General features: G+C 33.6%; 1 protein-coding gene across 3 annotated transcripts; it reads left to right on the top strand.

The window, feature by feature from the left end:
• Window positions 1-3,345: 3,345 nt before the first annotated feature.
• Window positions 3,346-7,076, top strand: LOC120073193 (F-box family protein). Of its 3 annotated transcripts, XM_039025872.2 has the most exons (3): window positions 3,346-3,616; window positions 4,105-5,914; window positions 6,724-7,076. In XM_039025872.2, exons 2-3 carry the CDS (start codon window positions 4,227-4,229, stop codon window positions 6,737-6,739), a joined length of 1,704 nt encoding a protein of 567 aa, XP_038881800.1. In that variant the 5' UTR covers window positions 3,346-3,616; window positions 4,105-4,226; the 3' UTR covers window positions 6,740-7,076. The 3 variants fall into 3 exon arrangements, with proteins under 3 accessions (XP_038881800.1, XP_038881799.1, XP_090168261.1); XM_039025871.2 differs by having other exon boundaries at window positions 3,346-5,914; XM_090312135.1 differs by having other exon boundaries at window positions 3,384-5,914; window positions 6,791-7,076.
• The last annotated feature ends 13,072 nt before the right edge of the window (window positions 7,077-20,148 follow it).

The raw sequence follows: 20,148 nt of genomic DNA, 5'->3' as shown, positions 1-20,148 counted from the left end.
TCCACTTTGTAGGTGTTACAATTGTTGTAAAGTGCTACTAATGATCTGATCCTGATCATTCATGTATAGACATGCAAGCGGGGATATTCTATACAAAGGAGTTTGTATAAAACTAGACCACGAAATGTTTAGTCTCATTATATAATGTCATTCATAATAGAGACTTACATTTCACTAGGATGACCATAGGTAACATGACCTAAATCTAGAGTGAGTTGTGAACTCCTGCTCATGAGGGCGGTCCTTTGATTTGTATGGGTGAAAGTGGTTAGATCGCCGACACAACAAGCCTACCATTTTAGGGATTTGTCTGATTGGGGAGCTGAGAACACAACTATACAAGATGAAATTCACTCCTTCCCCAAGGTAGGGGTAAGTAGATAAATTGCTCCCTTAAGGGCTGATTCCGGATCTTGAACAATGTGGCATCACACCTTCTCCTAGCCCTAGAGGGGTTTAATCATAGTTGGACTATGATTTATTGTTCATTAAAGGGATCAATGGTACTTAAGAAGTTAGATGTAGCTACAGAGGCAAAACGGTATTTTGGCCTAACTGTACTTACGAGCAATTTGTGAAGGGTCATCGTATTGTTGATTGGTTATATCCAATGGACACAGAAATATATTTGTAGTGCGAAGAGTGCAGCTATCAGTCTTTAGTGGAGTACCCGACAGTTAACGGATAGTAAATAATGTAATTAAATAGTTTAATTAATTATTCATGTATCTTGGAGCTTTAAACTACAGGTCCATGAGATCCCCTTGGTAGCTCAATAGGATTTAGTTGAAAATCAGTTTTTGGATTAATTTGAATTGTTCAAATTAATAGAGGGATTTAATTATATATGATATAATTAAGTTGTTTCAATTATATGTGATATAATTTTCATAATGTATTTGATACATTATAACTTAATGAGATAAGTATTTGAATGAGATTCGAATATAGTTTCTATGAATTGGATTCATAGTTGAATAAGATTTATATTAAATGCCATATAAAAGAGAAAATAAATTATAATTTATATTGTATGTGATACAATATTAAAACTATATGTTATATGTTATATTTGATATAACATAAAATTTAATACATACATACATACATACATATATATATATATATAATATGATAATTAAATTATCATATTTATATTTATATTATTATTATTATTTTAATAATAAGAAATGGAGTTACAACTCCCTTCCCCATCTTTTCTCTCTACTCACATTAGTGGGTGGTGGTTAATTTTTGGCAAGGAGATTTAAAAGAAAAAGGTTTTCTTCTTCTTGTTGTTACTGTTGGCTGAATGATTAAGTGAGAAAGAAATTTTACAGAAGTGTTCTATGAGTTTTGTCTTGAGTTGTGAAAGTTCTCAATCTTCCTCCTCGACATTAAGTTTTCCCTCTTAACCAAAATAGTCAAATCCCACCACTTCTGAGTTCTCACCTTGAGAATACCAAGATATTCATTGTGGTAGTGTCCAGTTTTGGTTCTAGGTTTATCTTGAAGAATGTCTTCAAGAAGTTCGTGATCCGTTCGGGGAAAACGTGAAGAAAAAGGTCTTCAAAGGTGAGGTTTCTTGAAACCCTTTTCTTTTAAAGCATGTTGTAATTTAGTTGTAAATGCAACTTTATATTCAATGAATTATGAAATTTGGTCGATTCGCTTCCATTCAAAGTTCTCTCATTAGAGTTCCTTCACCTTCTTCTTCTCTTTATCTTCTTCTTCAATCTTCATTCATTTCTCTGCAAATCAACGAAAACACGATCTTATAATCAAATCACAAAGTTTTTAGAGTATCGAGTTGCAACGAGTAAAAAATTTCTCTTATTGAGTTGCATCAAGTAAAGAATTTCTCTTATCGAGTTGCATCGAGTCAAGACTTTCTCTCATCGAGTAGCATCGAGTCAAAAATTTCTTTCATCTAGTAGCATCGAGTAAAGTTTAATACTCATCGAGTTCCATCGAGGAAAGGCCAGAAACTCATCGAGGAAAGAAGAAAAGAAACCATCGAGTAACGAGTAGAAACTCATCGAGTAACGAGTATATACTCATCGAGGAAATAACAATGCTTATCGAATAAGAGAGAAAAACAGAGAGAACTTCAATGAAGAAACAAAGTTTTCCCCAACCTTTTCTTCACCAACTCAGGATTGATTGTGATTGAATTGGGCCTACACAAGATAGTATAACCCAACATTATTTAAAACCCTGAACATAATTAAAATCATAGATTCTAGGATGTTGAGAGAGTTCTTAATTGTACTGAATTAATTGTTGGCCTTTAGATTATTATGAGCATGATTACATTCTAATTTGTCTTTGCTATTTCTGTTAATCAACATTTTATTGATTGAATCTTCGTGGGCTAATTTTCTACTTGCGAGGGGATTTTTAGTTGGACATGATAGATTAAATTGTTATGGAATTATGCATGAAAATGAAAAGAAGATTACAATGGTTGCAATTGAAGGTTCATAATGCTTCACTTTATATAATAATTGTGAAGATATTCAAGAATGTTAGGAGTATAACGAATTGAGCTTGAAAATAATATCCCAAATTTAGACTTCTAGACTAGTGCAATTTTAATAAATGATCCATATGTTAATAATTATTTTGGAAAGTCTTGATGAATCAACCCCTGTAATTGAACCGACTTGATATTTGCCTAAATAAAATTAGTATGCAGTAATAATAGCTAAGAAAAACCAGAATTATCAATCTTTGAGAACGATAACCAGTTTAGTTGTGAAATTATTACTTTTAACACGTGCATTTGCATAGTGTTAATATGATCAATTGAGTTGGTCAGTTGTGAGAGCATGTCATTGGAGTGAGACAATAGTAGTCGTTGACGGTAGCTATTACTGAAGTTGATCGTTGGAGGTAGTCGTCTGAGATGATTGTCATCAGAGTTGATCATTCATAGTGGTCAACGACTGAAGTCATTAGTAACATTAGAGGGATGGATAGTTAAAAATGGGAAGATAGAGTTTCTTAATAATCGTACAAATTTCAATAATAAATATGGTTGAAGTTATTTGTTCTTTTGTTAATAATAAATATGACTGATATTGATAAAATTAAATTATTTAATATCGACTTATGAAATTGACGGACTATAGTTAAAAATCCACTCACCTAAAATGGTAATTTTGCCAAAGACAGAAAAGGACTAACTTTGTCAAAAGGATCCTTTTTAAAAGAAACATAAAGCTTTGAGTTATTATTATTATTATTATTTTAAGAATTAACCCATAGGTACTGATGTCAAATCGAAGAGCAACATGGCCCACATCTCATGCAAGAAAACAATGACAATATTCCCAAATAATTATTTCATACACTGTTTGAAGAATCATTAAGACTATATCTTCAGTCAAAATTTGCGTAATTGATTTGGACTTTGCAACTTTGCTTTACTCTCTGTTATGGCTCGTCTTCTTCGTTTTTCATCTTTTTTCCTTCGGTTTTGGTTGCTTAGATGATGCAATCCACTAACCACAACCATTGAAATCTCCAATTTTAAGCTTCTAGAGCTCAATTTCGATTCTTTTCTTCCCATTTTTCCTCTTTCGGCGTGCCCTCTTCGAGATCGTACAATCAGGTTTGGTTTGTACTAGGTTTTCTCATTTTTATTCCGATTAGTTTTTTGTCATCAGATAAGCTGGGTGTAAGAAATGGCGAATTGGCAATAAACCCTATTTTCGTTTTGGGAATTTAAGCCGGATCATTTGCGTTTTTCTGTTTGTGGTGGATTTTTTTTTTTTGGATTTGGTATCAATTTTCTGTATGGATTCTGGAAATTGGGAAGTCTGTAGTTAATAATGAACAGTTCCAGGACTAATCTGATCTGTTTGTGGGTTTTTATTTGGGAGAGAGCATCATCCTGATATAGAAATAGTGCAGTTTCAGCATTCGTTGCCTCCCCTTTATCGAATTCACGGTGTTTTTTGCTGGGCTTAGAATCCTTTTGTTTGGAATGAACTGTGTGCCTGGGTTATAACGTAGTATTACACATTCGTTGGTTAAATTTCGATAGATTGCATATGTTGCGTGAAGTCTGTGGATTGAGCTTGCTCCTTTCCCTGCCAGATGATGTGTTTTCTATTGTGTCACGGTCCCTTACTCCGAGGGACTTGTGTAATTTAAGCCTATGCTGTCGGAGTCTACATGCTTCAACAGCATCTGAAAAGATCTGGCTTACACAATGTGAGATGGTAGGAATTTTGGCTGCCAAAGACCTCATTGATTGGCGAACAGGTGTGTCATCCTATAAGGCACTTTGCCGCTTTCTCAGCAGCATTGAGCCATTGATGGGAATATGGGTTCATCAGAATCCGGAGCTCGGCAATGTAGTTTATGTGATACCTGGTTTTGTTTCAGTTGTTGGTTGTAGGATTATTCCTCAAGAACTTGGTCCATTAGGCATTGAAGACGGGCCGATCCTTTGGGCACCTGTTTTTGAAATTCTGGGTGATGCTGATGGCTCTGCATCATTTTTTCTTCATGGAAGAGAGAAGGGAGTCGACTATTTTTATCCAGGTGTGGTGAAAACTGTTGACAAGAGTTGTAATGTGCTCCTTCTCGAGGTTGACACCAGAGCACACAAGAATTGTTATAGTAACTTGTTGCATAGTAAGAGCTTTGTTAACCGTTCAGATCAGGGGACTAGAAAGGTTTGTAGGTCTAACAGTAATAGATCCCAGAGTGTTTTTGGAGAGCTTGAGTCAAAAGTGCCATTTGGCCGGTTGGCTTTTTGTGATAGAAGAAAATTGCTTGAAACTGTGATGAGTCAAGTTCGTGTTAAGGTTCCCAATCCATTTACTGGACCACTATTTCCTAGGTTGAGGGATGATGAAGAGAACTTCAAGAAAGATATGGCGGCGTTATCAAAAAGGAGGTCAGTACTTATGCAGTATCGTAAAGTTGGTGGAAGAAAAATGTCTTGGAAGGGTAGTCCTGAACTGTTTCCAAATCCTACTCAGTTGGATCTAAGTGAGTTCAGAAAGTCTCTTGATGGTTCAAGTGATCATCACAAGTCAATTAATGGGGACGATGATCAGATAAGATTGCGGAAGAAGAAAGCTCTTGGCAGGTATTTTACACAAAGCCTTAATCATGTACTGAAGAAGTCTGGCTTATTCAACGATGGCAAAGGAATGTCAAAGAATGGTTGTTCTAGTAGTGTGAATAAATATGTCCAACTTGAAGATTTTCTTAAATCGGGTGATACAATTGGATTGGCATTGCATGCATCAACCATGAAGCTATCTTCTTACCGTGGATGGCCTAATATGCATGACAGTCGATTTGCACTGTATAAATTACCGATGCGAGCTCCAACTGCTGAGCAAGAGTATGCTGGTTTATGGGGAGGAACATTCGGCTGGCCTCCAGGGAAGCCTACAGAGGATAAACCTGGAAAAGCCCTTTTCTTTCTTTTGCTTTCATATGAGAAATCCCAAGAACAATTGTTTCTCATTGCAACAAAAATATTGGAAGGCACACATTATGTTTTACATCCTAATGGTTCTGCAATGTTCAGAGTGAATATTAACGAACCTTCTGCAGATCCATTTCCTTGGGAGTCTGATGGGGAACTATTACCTGTGAATGTTCAGCATACATTTACAGGAGATGGGATTGCCAATGGGTATGGATTTCGATACCCTGGTTCGAAGCCAGGTTCTCTCTATGTATTTCAGAATGGCCAACTGGCCTTCATTTGGAAAGAGTCCAAATCTGTCCTGACCTTGCAGAGATTGAACTTGCAAGATCTTTTGAAAAAAGGTGAAAGGATACCTCCCCTGCCCCCAACTGTCAACTTTTCATATCTAACCAAGTCATACTCAAATGTCTTTGCTGGCTTCCCGAACACTTCAACTAGTTTCTCCTCATCAAGGTTTGCACTGTTATGGCTTCATTTAATTTTTCTTCATTCCTTCCATCTGCAACCAAGTTTCTCTGCTATATCTGATGTTATGAACTTTTGTTTATATCTTAACTGTATATAGTTGGTAGAATTAACGACTTGTTTTTTGTTCAAGCTGGGAGTTTCTACGGAAAAAAAGGGTTAATAAACTTTGTTAAGCTGAAGCCAAGTGCTGGGTTTTAGTTAGGAAAATAGCATGATTTAGTTTGGTTTTACTGCTGCAGGTCAAGAGTTTCACCTTGCACATGAATAGGAAAATGTCAAGTTATTATGCCAAGAATATACCTAATGCAATACTAATGCTATGACACCGGTTTAGATTTGATACCAATGTTTGTTTCAAACTCGTGTACAATAGTTACTTTTTGGTTCCACTGTAGAGCCAGATTAGCTCAATCAAATTTTTGCATTAGATTAAACTCTCGTTAAATCACCGATTGACCAAAAAGTTTAAGTTAAGGGTGAATATAAATTTAACATTATACTATCTAATACTTCTGTTCACTTGTGGGTTTGAAATATGTAGAAGTATCAATTATTGATTTGGGAGGAAATAACATTACAGGGTTTTGAAAAACACAAGACCTCCTAAATCACCTACTTTGATACCATGTTAAATCACTGATTGACCCAAAAGCTTAAGCTAATGATGAGGCATGGAGGAATCATCTCTTTATATATTCTGCTGTCCTAATGCACCGTTGTTCATTGGTTGAAACTCTTACTATATAAAATTATATTCTGTTGTTAAACTATAGCTTCTTGTTTGTGTTGCACAGAGAAACGCGTTCATAGGAAATTCATGGGTTAAAACATTTGTTGAATAATATTATATGGGTGTCACAGTTGAGGGTGCAAACTCCGTATTTGTTGCTTTGGGAGCAGTTTGCGATGCTTTAAAGTTCAGAAGAATCCTTCAACCTGGGGAGGTATTCGATTGTACTACTACGCCAATTTTACTGAACTCAGGTGCTGAAATCCTTTTTATGGTATCTTATTTATGGCTTAAAAAAGGTAAAAAATGAAAAATGATGTGTATTGAATAAGGATTGTTACGTCTTCTTTAATGGTAGGGAAAAAGCAGGTGCAGGGAATCTAAATAAAATTTTCTATATCCAATTTTGCTTTTTTACTCTGTGTATGACCTCCCTTTGTTTAGAGGGAGAGAGATTGTTCTCATGATCAAGTTCTTATGATCTCCCTCTATTTTTTATTGCACCACTATGCCAAACCAATTTCGGTTGGTCCTTTTATTTGTTTTTCGGTAAGAATCGGTTTTATTATATACGAAAAACCGACTTGTCAACTAGTCGGCAAGCATAGGACTCGAGCTAACCGACCGACCGAATTATAAAAAAGATCTAATAGAAGAGACATATATTAGAATCAAGGTTCGAAATATCGATCTCGATAAAAATATCGAAGTCCAGATTTTATGAAATTATCTATGAAAATTTTAGAATTTTTTTTGAAATTGATGAAAATTGTTATAATTAGTTAATGAAACTTTGATTGTTGCTAAAGTAGATTATAATCGACTATTTTTAATCATTGTTTCTATAAAGTAAGATAACATTTAGATGTATATTGTAAAACATATGTGTAAATATTGATTTGAGAGCCGAAGTTAAAAAAAGAAATGAAAAAATAATTACAAAATAATATAAAACATTGGTAATTAATTACAAAATTAAAAAAAAAAATACATTAATATAAGAGGGATACCAAAAATAAAACATTAAACATAACACAACATAATGGAGAAAGAAAAAAAAAATCTATAAGTAGATAAATATGGAGAGAAATTAGAGTTTGAAGTTCAATGGAAATATATGTTACTTTCTCAATTTTGATTTTTTGGAAATGAAAGCTTTGGGTGATAAACGAAACAAAAATTTATGTCAATTTAATTTGAGGTGAAATAAATTGAAAATTCAATAGAAAAATGTTTGAATGAAGTTAAAAATAAATATATGTGATTTTTCTCAATTTTGATTTCTTGAAAATGCATTAATTCAATTTTGATGTGAAATGATTGAAGAATTCAATGGAAGAAAAATGTTTGAGTGATGTTAAAAATAACCGTGGTTTCTTGAAAATAATTTTTTAAAAACTTCTATTGAGCTAGTTAATTGCAAATAAATTTTAAAAAAAAGGTTTGAAAAATTGGAGAAAAATCGAAGACCTACCTAATTCTCATCAAAATTTTCCACTATAATCTATCACTAAAGAAGCAAAGACCATGACCTTTTCTTCTATTACAAATGTCTCGTCTGTTTTTTTTTTTTTTTTTTTTTTTTTTTTCAAAAGTCCCAATAGATCTTACCTCCCCAAGATAACTTTAATTAAAAAAAAAAGTTCATTGTTTCCTTTAACTTTTCTTTTGATGGGTTTTTAATTAATGTATTATTAATTTATTAGTTATTTCTCTCTCCCCTCCCCATGTCTCCTTTTCCCTTCTCCTTTTTTTCACTTTACTTCCCTCCACTACTTCTTCTTCCCCTTTTATCAGATTTGTCTTTCTTTCACTAAATAAAATGAGCTTAGCTCAATTAATATCCAATTGTATTAGTAATCATGAAATCTGTGTTCGAATCTCTAGCTCCCAATTATTGTACTAAAGAAAAGAAGAAATGATCTCTTTTCTTCCTTCCTCCCATTGGCCACTATCGTTGTAGGTTTGTTTCTCTTCTTTTTTTTCAACTTTTTTTCCGTTCTTCTTCCCTTTCAATCTCCTTGCACCACGACGAATGTGAATTTTTTTCCTTTTTCCTTTGTTTTCTCATAAACCGACTAAAATTGATTAATCGTGACTACGATTGGTCAGTCGACATTGTAAACCCTTCCTAAATCGAGCACAACAAATTGATGTAAATCGTCATATCGATTTTTGACGACGGTTTGAGCCCAAAATCCATGCCAATGAACATATACGTACCTCTACTCTAAGACACACGCTAGATGATATAATTAAATTTACCTTCTCCTAAAAGCTTAAACCTTTGGGTCAATCGGTGATTTCAAATATATTATAGTAGGTGGTCTAAGGAAGTCCTGTGTTCAAGCCCTCTATTGTAACATCCTAAGTTTTAGATAAATTAAGGTTAATTATCTCTGATTATCAGGCTTTAATTCCATTTAGTTTTGGACTTTGGTGCCAAATTGAGTTAAATTGTGAACATAATTTTTAAACTAATAATCTTAAATAATTTAGATTTTATTTTATTCTAGATTTGGTTCTATTGTAACGACCCGATTTTTCAAGATTTCTAATTGGGGTCATTACTATCATAAATGCAATTTTAAAACCAAAGCTAGTTATCATTTAGACTCAAAATAAAAAAATCTAAATAAATAAATATTCCAAGAAACAATCTAAAAATTTATAAAACAAAGTACCGTTTGGGATCCAAAAAAATAATAATAAATAAATAAATAAATAGAATTAAACATTTAAATCTAAAACTACTAAACTTGATTATTCTCAAATAAAAATTTAAAAGTTCTTAAACAATTGACACTGAGCAGAAGCATTGTCTATAGTCCAATGGCACCATGAACAGACTTCCTCGTCATTTGCCTGATACGTTCTTTCCTTTACCTGAAAAAAATATTATATGAAAGGATGATTATACAAAATGTTGAAATATAAAAAACACATGAATAGTGGAAGCAAGGTTCGATAACATTCTAATTACATAAAAACAAGAATAAGCATGCATAAGGGTTAGAAATTACAACCTTTATAGAATCCACCACAATCTTCCTCTCCCGAGCTCGATCAACACCACCAACGAAAAATCCTCGCTATATTCCGGTTGAAGAACATGTTTGTGGGACCGTTTTGTTAGTAAAGACGAGGGAAAATCACTTTAGTAAAAGGAGAGTAAAGAGATTTTGGTGGAAGAGTTTAGGTCAAAGGTCAAAGAAACATTAAATTTTACAAAATTCAAAAACCAAATTATTTATAGAAAAAATACATGCAAAATCCTCTCTTACATGTCTCTACCTCAAACTCAACTAGCATGTAAACTTTAGGTGTCAAGCTTGGGAAGTGTCACTTCAAAGTTCACTTAGTTAGTGGGAAAAATCCAACAATTGGATTTTTCCACTAACTAATCTTTTATTAAAAGAATGAAATACAATTTTTCAAATTTAGAAATTATTTGATTACAAAAATTTCAATTAAATAAAATAAACAAATTTAATATCATATATTAAATTGTCTTTGACACCTAGTTTTGATTAATCATATTAATCAAGTTTAAAAAGCACTTTCATGCTAATGATCAAGTATACTCTAAAAACTAATTAATTATTTAATTGTAAATTATATCTCATATAAAATACATTTTTTCCCTAAAACCCGAATTTGAACATTTTAAATTCCTACTTCACCTAGTTCTTCAATTTTGTCCATAGTGAACTAGCAAGGAGACTTGATGGACCTAAAGATCATGCGCTCCAACGATCCGAGACTAACCGATCAAACTCTTTAACCTAGTTAATCAACATTTGTTAATTAACAGGACTGTCCACTGTAGCTTGTAGTTGCACTCCCCTCACTGTAGATATATTATGTGTCCATTTGATATAACCGTCATTAATAAGTTGATCCTTCACAGGTTGTTCGTAACCTCAGCTAGATCAAATATCGAAATACCCTCAAGTTACATCTTTTCTCCTTAAGTACCATTATCCCTTGATGAACAATTGATTTAGGATCATAATCACTAAATTTTTTCCCTCTTAGGACAATGAGAGGATGTGGCCCCTTGTTCAAGATTTGGGATCAGCCCTTAAGGGAACAACCTTTCTACTATCCTAAAATGGGTAGGAGTGAATTCCATCTTACAAATTCTATGTCCCAAGCTATTTATTCGGTCTTATCCCTGAAATGGGAGGCATATTGAGAAGCGATGTTGAGCTTGCCCTCACCTATTCAGATCAAGGGACAATCGCGAATAAATAGGAGTTCATAGACAACTCAGGATTCAGATAAAATTATCTAGGTCATCAATAAGTGAAATTAACCAGTGTTAACAGTAAACAGTGTTAATACATAACAGTGATTATTTTGTGGTCTGTTACACAATCTCATTGTGTAGAATACTCCTCTCATATGTCTTTACATGAATGAACTAATCACATCGTTTATGACACTTTACAACATTTATAACAATCATAAAGCGGGTCGTACTCAATAGTATCTCCAGAAATATGTACTCAACCTAATCCAAGTACTATAGACAGTTTAGGTTATTTTACTCGAACTTGATCAAGTTTATGTCTCCACATAAAGTTCAAGTATTCATGACAATAGCAAGGATTCATAGTTTATTGGATTTAGAGTTATTAAACAATCATCAACACTTGTCTGAATAAACTTCATATATGTTTACTGTTTACAAAATTACGAGTTTTAGGACATACAACCCAACACAAAATATTCAGTAAGTAACTCCACTACTGGGATCAGGCTATGCAATCACATGCAAACATGAACTTGAATGCTTTTAAATTGGTGGGACATAAAACTTTACTTTTCTGTCATTCACTTTGTTTCCTTTCCTCTAAATGTGCATCAATTTCATACACATTAGATTAATGTACATCAATATACATTAAATCCTGAACCTAGGCATGCATCAATTTCATGCATGAGTGTGCATCAATTTCATACACACTAAAATGTATCTAAGTACATTAATTTCATGTAACTTAGAACGGTTGGACTTGCATCAATTTTATGTAGTCAATAACTATGGGAAGGAAAGGATTAAAATTCTGATTTTAAATATTTCATGTAACATGCATGAAGTCCTACATATTCTCATATAAATTGAACATGTAATTACTTATAAATGTCATTCATAGATCTCATGGTCAACGCGTAAAAATGCATAAGTTCAAGAATTAATTTAATAGTCGAAACCAAAATATTATTAAATAAAATTTTGCCTGACACATAAGGCAGCTCAAGTAGTAAAGAATATGGATTCAAACAACTTAAACTCTTCTTAAATTAACTCTAAACACAAACCAAAATTAACTTGGTTTATTAGGACCTAAATAAGAACACAAAACTCATTTTAAAGGTCTCCAAATATTTTTGCCCAAGTCAAAGCTTGATCGAAGATCGAATCCCAACTCCTGTACTGATTTGTACCCAAGTACAATCCAATAGTTAAGGGTTTAAACTAAAATTTCAGCAACTATAACCAATCCACAATGGGTTACAAAGCCCTAAAACATACCAAAATCTTGTTGAGATCACTCTAACCTCGCTGGACAACACTTAAAAATCCTTTAAATATCCAATCTAGCAGCCAAATATTATGGAATTAATGCCAAAACTCCATGCGTATTCAAAACCTTTTAAGAAAAACCCACAAAACACCGAAAACTTACTCAAAATAGAGATTCTGGCAAAACACGACGGCTTTCGGCGGCAGGCGATGAGCGACTATGCAAGGGCATTCGGCTACTGGCGTGTGTAGACAATAGATGGAGAAGCTTTTGTGCCGGCAGTAGACTTAACGGGGAGAGAGATAGAGAGAGAAGAGAGAAGAGAGAGTGAGGGTGGGGGCTGACGGTTAGGAGGTAATTGGTCGAAATGGATTTTGTAGCCCAAATTCATATCAAATAATTTAACCATATCGAGCACAACAAATTGGTAGTCTTAGTGGCAAGATCGGGTCGAACACAGAGAGCTCCATAAGTTCTTAATTAAAATGCTTTTCAGCCCGAGGGTAACCAAAGGTTTTTTTTAAAAAAAAAAAGTTTTGTAGCAAAAGAAATTTAAATGCATACAATAAAAGTAGAATAGTTGTGATGACAATTAGAAAAAATGCCTGGCTTGAGTTGTTACGGAATTCTCTCATTCGATGCATTCGATCATAGAATTCTCATTACTAGAATCAAGCAATTGTTTATACCTAATTAAATTAATTGGAATAGTCGGTTAATTCGACCTAATCAACTAATTATCCCAATTTAAATTGATGAACAACATGCAAATTCAAGTTGGCCTAATCACGTTAAAATATAGGGCAAAGTTAGGTTGAATATCAAACAAGAACAACCTTAATTAAAATTCAGTTGATCCGATTCTAGGTTGGTTAGAACAATACTCATCTAAATGATTTGCAAGCTAACCTAACCTATTGCTTCTAGTTGATTGACATGAGATTAAATATTACATATCAAATATCCATCAAAAGCAATAATTATAAAATTTCCAAGCATCCAATAATTTAATCATAAACATTAAAAAACATAACCAAATCAAACAATTACAAATAACTAGTTTGAAAACTAAAAAAATACATCAAATAGGTAAAAAATTCTAAACCAAGCTAGAAACGATTACCTTAGCCTATAATATTCATAATAATCACCAAGCAATCATTTTGATACATCCTATCGACCAAAAAGAGGAGAAAAGATGAGAGGAATCATCTGGAAGTCGGTTAGTTGGTTGAATTCTAACCTAATCCAATAAGACTTAAATTTATATTAAAGGCGCAACATAATGATGTTGATGAAGCATAAATACGCTCTATTTGGAGCACAAGTTTCAAGCGTAAGGGTAGCGTTGTTACTCTGAGGCAATTTGGACAGGTGCGCGGGTTTTTGTGTATTTCCCATCAATACACGTAGTTTAGCTATGCTATAGGTACCATAATTACGCTGCATGAAATGTGAGGTTACTGCCTTGTAGCGTAATGCTAGAGTAATTACCCTACGATGGTTATCAGCATTCTATCTTCAAGTGTAGCTCTATGCTATTTATCTCCTTTGAAGCCCGTATGCTCCAATTAACTTCAAATTGCTTTAAATTAACCTCGAATGATTACAAATGGTCAATTTTGTCTATTAAGTATTCAAAATCTACAAAATAGCATAATAAACACATAAAATCCTAGAAGAATCCTAAATTAAGAGGAGCTAGATAGCACATTTTCAGTGCTATTAGTATTCTCACCATATTTTTTTCATATATATAAATACTCAAAGGTCTCCAATAATTAAGGGTTTGAACCAAAATTCCAGCAACTATAACCAATCCACAATGGGTTACAAAGCCTTAAAACATACCAAAATCTTGTCAAAATCACTCTAACTTTGCTGAACGACACTTAAAAATCCTTTAAATATCCAATCTAACATCCAAATTGAAGGGATTTTTAATACCCTGAAGTGGAAGCAAATGACAGTTGTTGTGTCCCGTTTTCGTTTTACAAAACATAAAATACAGAGGGGACGAAAACTTTAACAAACAAAAATAATTAAGCATGCATTTTCTATAGAATTAATAGAAAGGAGTAGGAATCGAGAGAAACTTACCTTTGAAGAACATTTCTTCGTGTATCCTCTCCAACAACCAATCTCCTCTTGAACTACAGTTCACAGAAACCTAAAGACAACAACCGATGCCCCAATAAAGAACATCACCACAAAATCTTCCAAGTTCTTCTCAAGGATGAGAACCAAAGCAGAGTTTTGAAGGCCCGCTTAGAAGAATTTTGGTGAAAGGAAGGATTTTGTTTTTGCTTGAGATAGTAACACAGAGATCTAAGGAAGAAGATGAAGATGATCAAGCAGCCCTACTCTCCCTGTGTGGTTCACGTATTTGAGATGTAGGGAATAATTTCCCACTCTTTATTAAAAATTACTCATAAGGAGTTATTGATTTTAAATTCAATATTCAAAATTAATTTTAATTTAATTATATTAACTAACTAGTATAATTAAACAATATATTATATCTCCTATAATATATAACCTATAGTTTATTATATCACATATAATATGACCTATAGTTTATTATACTCCTATATATCCTATAGTATTAGTCATATTTATACTAATTTTAACCTATAATTTTTATATGAATCACATTCATATAATTAATATTTGAATCGTATTTAAATATTTATTTCTCTCATATAAAACTTTATATTATAATTTATCATATACATTATATTAATTATATCTTATATAATTAATTTTCTTTAATTAGTTTGAACAATTCAAATTAATCCAAAATTAATTTAATTCTCATTAATCTTTATTGAGCTAACAAGGAGACTTTATGCACCTATAGATTGAAGCTCCGATGATACTTGATTAATTAATTAAACTCTTTAATTAAATTACTCAACCTTTATTAATTGTCGGTCACGATACTAAAGACCAATAGTTGCACTCTTCGCACTAAAGATATATTTCTATGTCTATTGGATATAAACAATCAACAATGCTTTGTTGGGGTTGATGCCCTAAATCTCATAGGGTTTTATAGTTTGTAGTTGTAATGTACAAACATCTTATTTATGTAATAAAATATGTGATGTTTTATTTCAAAATTAGTTGCATTAACCACAAACCAATAAACTAACATCCAAGGTTATCTTGTAGCTTAAACATGTATGTAGAGACATACGGGTCGATCATGTTTAAGTGATAATGTCACACCCCACCCCAGACCATCTTCTTAGCCTAGAGAAAGGCGTGACTGTAGCAGTTACCAACCCTTGGGCTGACACTTACTGCCTAATAACTCTTGCGGAATAACTCTGACCAATTATAATTCATATGCAACAGGACGTCTTTAGGCCCACAATTTATTAACTTAGAAACATAATATGTTTAGAGTCATTACAACACTAGATTTACAAGTCCCAAAACCCATAAACCCTAGTCCCTATATGAACAATAGTAACATGTGTACAATATTAACAGTAACCACCTAGCAACCGGTTACAAGTCTTTTAGTCCTTTAGTGGCAGAGCAGACGCAGAACTATCTTCAGAGGATTTGACCGCTACCTGTGGAGGAGGAGGGGGGGGGGGGGGGGAGGAAACAAAACATTTGAAAATGGGGTGAGCTTACGCCCCAGTGAGTGAACGAGAAAACATAGTAAATTCTCATGCATAATTTCAGAAAATAGTTTTATCTGAAATATAAACTTTTGCAGCATAAATATTTTCTAAGCGTAAATTATATAAAGCTGTTTTAAACATAAAACAGTAAAAGCATTTCTCAAATCAAGTACTTTATAACGGGTAAAATAATCCCAACACCAACTACTAGTCCAGAGAGAACCCTTTTGCTCAATCTCTGACTTTATTCACCTGTGGCCACATTAGGTACTACTGCTCAGAAACTTTCTCCTTGTACATCAGTATCGAGCTACTAGGATACCTTCTTCAACGTACTTCAGTATCCCGTTGGCTTGGTACCTTCTCTAACGTACTTCAGTACCAATAGATACCTTCACCTTGTACTTCAGTATCTAGTTGGGTGGATGTCTTCTCCTTATACTTCGGCATTGCATTTTACCAAAACTATTTATAAACAACTTTTCTCTTTAAAGCATGTACAGTATAACACATATACAACGTGGCTTTAAAGATGATAACGCATGCTAGATAAAATCAACATATGTAAATAGTTTTCAACAATATGCATGCGTTCAAACCACAATTCAAACTTTCTTGGAAACCACTTTATAAAACTAATAGGCATGAGAATTATTTTCGCAAACATGCTTTCTGTAAAACGTTTGTAATCAAAACAGTTTAAAAATGTTTTAGTTAAAAACATTTTAGCCACTCACCTCGATTTCTTAGGAGCTTTTCACTCTAGTAGCTCCTCGGGCTCCTTTTCACCCCTAGAATCCAGATTCAATTTACAGCTTATATTACTCATAGTTCTAAACCTTATCTTGAAATACTTTCTTCTATAAACGTATTCTAAAATGTCTCAGGAAGTTTATCCTAAAATTTAAGCTCAGAACTCCCCGTGGTTTGGCCGGAATCACAGAATATTCAAGACTGGCTCAGACTGATTCGACAGTCTGACCCTTCTGCATTTTCCTCAATCTCTAGCACGGTTCCTTTGAGCTTTTTCCTCCGGAAGCCCTATTCTGAAGACTAGACTTTCAGAGCTTTCAGATGGCTTTGGAATCACTCCAAACGCACGAGTAGATTGGAATATCTTCTCGTCTAAAATTGACACATTCCTCTGAACCCTCACTGCCCTCTACTTTCTTTACGAAATTTATGATTTTTGTGTGATTTGAAAATGAAATCCCAACTCCCTATTTACAGGCGTTCAAATTACTCGTGGGATTGATAACACCTACTTGGCTGCATGGCCAAATGTTTAATCCTCCCTTTATCAACGTAAGCTGACTTCACCTTGGTTCAATGTGTTCTTCCCAAACGCATCCAACACAATTTCTTAGTGTTTAAGAATTTCTCTTAATCGGACACCTAAATTTTAATTGACATTTGCCCTTATGTCTTCAAGCTTTGTTTGTATTCAAATTAGGGTTTTTAAATGCATAATCTACCCCAACGCGTCCAAATACATCGCCCAGAAGCTTGCTCGGCCATTCAATGCATAGGCAAGGCGTGGGCGTGACGTTCGAATCGGACAAAACAAGGCTAACACATAAGCGCTCTCGCTCTTTCCGCTCTCGGCAGTGTCGCTCTCTCCCACTTTCTCGCTCAAAATCTCGCTCTCTCTAAGTTTCTCTCCAACCTTCTCTCCTAGTTTCTCTTCAACCTCGGCAGTGTCGCTCTCTCCAACTTTCTCTCCCATTTTCTCTCCAATCTCGCTCTCTCCCAGTTTCTCTCCAACTTTTCTCTCCACTTTCGCTCTCTCCGGCTTTCTCTCCAACTTTTCTCTCCACTCTCTCTCCAGCTTTCTCTCCAACTTTCTCTCCAATCTGGCTCTCTCCAACTATCTTTCTCTCCAATCTCGCTCTCTCCATCTTTCTCTCCAACTTTTCTCTCCAATCTTTTCCAATATTATTTTCTCCTTTCAAATCTCCATTCCACACTAGCTGTTTCATCATCCTACTTATTATACAAATTTCATCACAATTTTACCAATTAAAGCTCAACCTAATTTATTAAGAGAAAATCTACTTAACACTTAGAAATTTCCTTCTCCTTAACTTAGGATTTAACTTTCACTTAGTTAATTCCTTTTATCACTTGCTTAAGTAAGAAAAATAGAAATCTGGATTTCACAGATAACCTAAATGGTCTGTAGTAGATGGATAAGGCTGGATACCTTATTCTAGTGACACTACAAGTATGACCTGCTTTGTAGGTGTTACAATTGTTGTAAAGTGCTACAAATGATTTGATCCTAATCATTCATGTGGAGGCATGTGAGCGGGGATATTCTATACAAAGAAATTTGTATAAAACTGGACCACGAAATGTTTAGTCTCATTATATAACGCCGTTCATAATAGAGACTTATATTTCACCAGGATAACCATAGGTAACATGACCTGAATCCTGAGTGAATTGTGAATTCTTGCCTATAAAGGCGGTCCTTTGATTTGTATGGTTGAGAGTGGCCAGTCACTGAGTCAACAAGCCTATTATTTTGGGGATTCGTTTGATTGGGGAACTGGGAACACAACTACACAAGAAGAAATTTACTCATTCCCCAATGTCGGAATAAGTAGATAATTGCTCCCTTAAGGGCTGATTCTAGGGCTTGAACAATGTGGTGTCACATCTTCTCCTAGCTCAAAAGGAGTTTGATCATAGTTGGACTATGATTTATTGTTCATTAGAGGGATAAGTAGTACTTAAGGAGTTAGATATAACTACAAGGGCAAAACGATAATTTGGTCCAACTGTACTTTGAGCAATTTGTGAAAGATCATCATATTGTTGATTGGTTATATCCAATGGACACAGAAATATATCTGTAGTGTGAAGAATGCAGTTGTCAGTCTTTAGTGGAGTGCCCGAAAATTAACGAATAGTGAATAATTTAATTAAAGAGTTTAATTAATCGTTCACGTACCATTGGAGCTTTAAGCTACAGGTCCATGAGGTCCCCTCGGTAGCTCAACGGGATCTAATGAGAATCAACTTTTGGATTAATTTGAATTGTTTAAATTAATTGAGGGAATTAATTAATTATATATAAAATTAAATTTTAATCATATGCGATATAATTACTATAATGTATTTAATATATTATATTAAGTATTTATGAGAGAAAAATAAATATTTGAATTTGATTCAACTGTTAATTATATGAATTGGATTAATGTAGTTGAATTTAATGTAAATGTGATTTATATTAAAAGTCATTTGTGAGAGAGAATTGAAACCATAAGTTATATGGTATTTGATGCAATATAAAAACTATAGGTTATATGTTATATATGATATAACATATAGTTATGTATATATATGTATAATAAATTTGTTAATATATATATATATATATATATAAGATTTTTTTATTTATTAATTAAATTAAATTACTTTATTTTATTTTTAAATTAAATTAAATAGAGGGAAATAACTTCTCTCCTCTTAATTCTCTCCACATTTTGTACGTGGAAGTTGGTTTTTAGGGGTTTACTGACATTCCTCTTCTTCTTCCTACAAAAAAAGACAAAGACAAAGAGTAATTATTTTTTAAACTAAACAACTCTATGGAAAAAGAAAATTTCCCTTTCTCCCTTCCTTCTCAATCCAAATTCACCAGAGCCCACTCCACCTGGGTTCTCTACCTGAGAATACAGAGGTCTCCAATTGGTAGTGTCCCAATTGGCCTTTTTGGTCGTCGTTCGTGATTTGTACAGAGAAGGGATTTTACCTGAAGAATGTCTTCAAAGGTAAGGGTTTTTGAAACCCTAATTCTTTCTTTTGAATGCATGCTGTATTTTTAAAATTAAATGCATGATCTGTTTTATTTTCTCTATAAAATTGTGTTTTGTGAATTTTTGTAAATTGGGACGATTCGTTACTTCCGCTCAAAGACCCTTCATTGTGACTCTTCAATTGGTATCAGATCGCAGTTTTAATGGCCCAATTTTTACAAATTTTCAGCATAAATGTTACAGTTTTGGTGGGTTACTGCATTTAATTTGTTCATGTGATATGCTGTATTTAATGGGATTTACAATTAATGGATGTTTACAGGATTAGGCAGTATAGATTTCTTTGCTTTGGTTTACAATTTTGTGTTGTAAAGGCCCATGTTTTAGGGCATAAACAAGCATTTTAGTATATATTTTAGTCTTTGAGTCGCTTGTGTTGTTTCTGAAGGCGATCTGGTGGAAACGGGGCCAAAATCGGAGGTGTTTCGAACAAGTTCACAACTGTACAATGGACAACTGTACATTAACGTCGTGACGCTGTGCCCTAGCG

Source organism: Benincasa hispida, chromosome 3 (assembly GCF_027475165.1).
Source record: "Benincasa hispida cultivar pf3 chromosome 3, pf3_genome.v1.1, whole genome shotgun sequence".
Classification (NCBI taxonomy): Eukaryota; Viridiplantae; Streptophyta; class Magnoliopsida; order Cucurbitales; family Cucurbitaceae; genus Benincasa; species Benincasa hispida.
This window is presented reverse-complemented; position numbering and strand designations above follow the sequence as displayed.